At 52.4% G+C, this 2404-nt stretch overlaps 1 protein-coding gene across 1 annotated transcript; it reads left to right on the forward strand.

The window, feature by feature from the left end:
- The first annotated feature begins 227 nt into the window (after positions 1-227).
- Positions 228-1483, forward strand: LOC114906256 (ferritin light chain-like). Its single transcript, XM_029240936.1, has 2 exons — positions 228-363; positions 1197-1483. Exons 1-2 carry the CDS (start codon positions 228-230, stop codon positions 1481-1483), a joined length of 423 nt encoding a protein of 140 aa, XP_029096769.1.
- Positions 1484-2404: the final 921 nt, after the last annotated feature.

Consider the following 2404-nt stretch of genomic DNA (forward strand, 5'->3'; position numbering starts at 1 on the left):
GTGCGCTCGGCGGTCCCGTGGATCTGTCTCTTGCTTCCACAGTGTTTGGACAGAACAGACCCAGACACAGCCCTTCCTCCAGACCCCGACCACCCCCCAACCTTGTTTTCCAGTCATAACCTTCAGACCCGATCACTCAGCTATCCTTGGCCTCCGGACCAGCCAACACCATTTTCTGAGCTCAGCTCCTTATTATCCATCAACCATGAGCTCCCAAATTGATCAGAATGATTCCATCCAGGTGGAGGCCACCATCAACCGCCTGGTCAACATGCATCTACGGGCCTCCTACACCCGCCTCTCTGGGCTCCTATTTCCACCGCAGTGATGTGGTTCTGGTAGGCCTGGGCCACTTTTTCTGCGAATTTGAGACAGGCTGGGACCCGGGCTCTGGGATCCTTTGCTGCAATACTGGCACCTGGACAAACGTCTCCTCGAGCAACAAAATACAAAGAAACTACAAGGAACTAAAAATAACCACGTGCGTGTGCAGTTGGGACAAGTTATGAACAATAAGATATAATACGACCAAAACCCAACTGCCACTTCTGAAGAGCTGGGAGCAAAAGCAGGGTGTTGGGTGAGCCATGGCCACTGAGCCTGCGCGTCCGGAGCCTGTGCTCCGCAACGGGAGAGGCCACAGCAGTGAGAGGCCCGCGTACCGGGGTGGGGGGGGAAAGCAGGGTGTTGGGAGCAAAAGCAGGGTACTGTGCACGATCCCTAAACACGGCACCACCAACTGGTGGGCATATCACCTCAGCCGCCCCTACGGCCGAACCCCGGGACCCGCCCCTACCCTCACTCCATTTAAGGCTCCCCCTCAGGGAGGGGGAGCGAGCAGGGTAGCCTGTTACCAGTTTTCCCTCCCCTCGTGCTGCAGCACAAATACCAATAAAGCCTTGCCTGAATTTCTTGTCTGGCCTCTTATCAACTTCTATTGATTAAAAAGTCTGAGGGTCTTCCCTGGTGGCGCAGTGGTTGAGAGTCCGGCCTGCCGATGCAGGGGACGCGGATTCGTGCCCCGGTCCGGGAGGATCCCACGTGCGGCGGAGCGGCTGGGCCCGTGAGCCATGGCCGCTGAGCCTGCGCGTCCGGAGCCTGTGCTCCGCAATGGGAGAGGCCACAGCAGTGAGAGGCCCGCGTACCGCAAAAAAAAAAAAAAAAAAAAAAAAGTCTGAGAACCCAGGTTGGTAACAAATTAGCCAAGGAGAAGCTCGAGAGCCCCCAGCATCTCTTGAAGATGCAAAACCAGCCCTCCAGTCGTGCCCTCTTCCAGGACGCGCAGAAGCCGTCCCAAAAGGAGTGGAATAAAACCCAGGACGCTATGGAAGCCGCCATTCTCATGGAGAAGAACCTGAACCAGGCCCTTTTGGATCCGCATGCCCTGGGTTGTGCCCGCACAGACCCCCACCTCTGTGACTTCCTGGAGAGCCGCTTCCTAGATGAGCAGGTGAAACTCATCCAGAAGATGGCAACCACCTGACCAACCTCCTCAGGCCGGCTGGTCCCCAGGCGGGGCTGGGAGAGTCCCTCGTCGAAAGGCTCGCCCTCCAGCACAAGTAGGAGCGTCCACAGGCCAGCGGTTTTGAGGACCCCTCTGGCGTCAGGGTGTCTGCCTGAAGCCCCGCTCTGCAGCCACTAGGCAGCTTGTTAACTACTCTGGAGCCCTCTCCCAAGCCTTGGACCAAATGGAAACAATAAAGCTTTTTGCAGCAAAACGAAAAACAACTTGAATGTTTACATCGTGCTGTAAATGTTTCATACCTTTTATATTCCCAGCCTCCTCCCACCAGATGGTTAAGTTCCACGCAGGGCCTCAGACAGCTCTTGAATATATTGTGGATAAACTGCTTGGGCAATTTCAAAAAAATCACAGACACTTAAAAGTTTTGTAAAATCCTACTCAGCAATAAAACACACTCAACAACATGGATGAACATTATGAAAGAAGCCAGCAACCACTGAGTACATACTATCTGATTCCATTTATAAAGTTCTAGAACAGCTAAAACTAGAAATCTGAACAGTGGTTTCCTGGGGCAGTGGGGGGCAGGCATTGAGTGGGGAGGGGTACAAGGGAACTGTCACAGGTGATGGAAATGTCCTATATGCTAAGCGGAATGGCAGTTATACAGGTGTACATTTGTCAAAATTCATCAAACTGTAGACTTAAAATCAGTGCATGTTGTATACAGATTATATCTCAATTTAAAAATGTGAATACCTCTGGTAAAAAATAAAATTAAAAAAATTATTTAATAAAGAAAGCCTCCTAGTTCTTTAGCAGGAAATGCAAGGCTTTCCATGGTCTGGTCCCTGCATGCCACTCCAAACTCACTTCCAGAAACTTGCCCCACTGCCCTCCCCAAACTGCCCCCCTAAGCCCATCCCCACAAACCCTGGG

This window comes from Monodon monoceros, unplaced genomic scaffold (genome assembly GCF_005190385.1).
Source record: "Monodon monoceros isolate NGI ecotype Baffin Bay Population unplaced genomic scaffold, NGI_Narwhal_1 Super_Scaffold_22, whole genome shotgun sequence".
NCBI lineage: Eukaryota > Metazoa > Chordata > Mammalia > Artiodactyla > Monodontidae > Monodon > Monodon monoceros.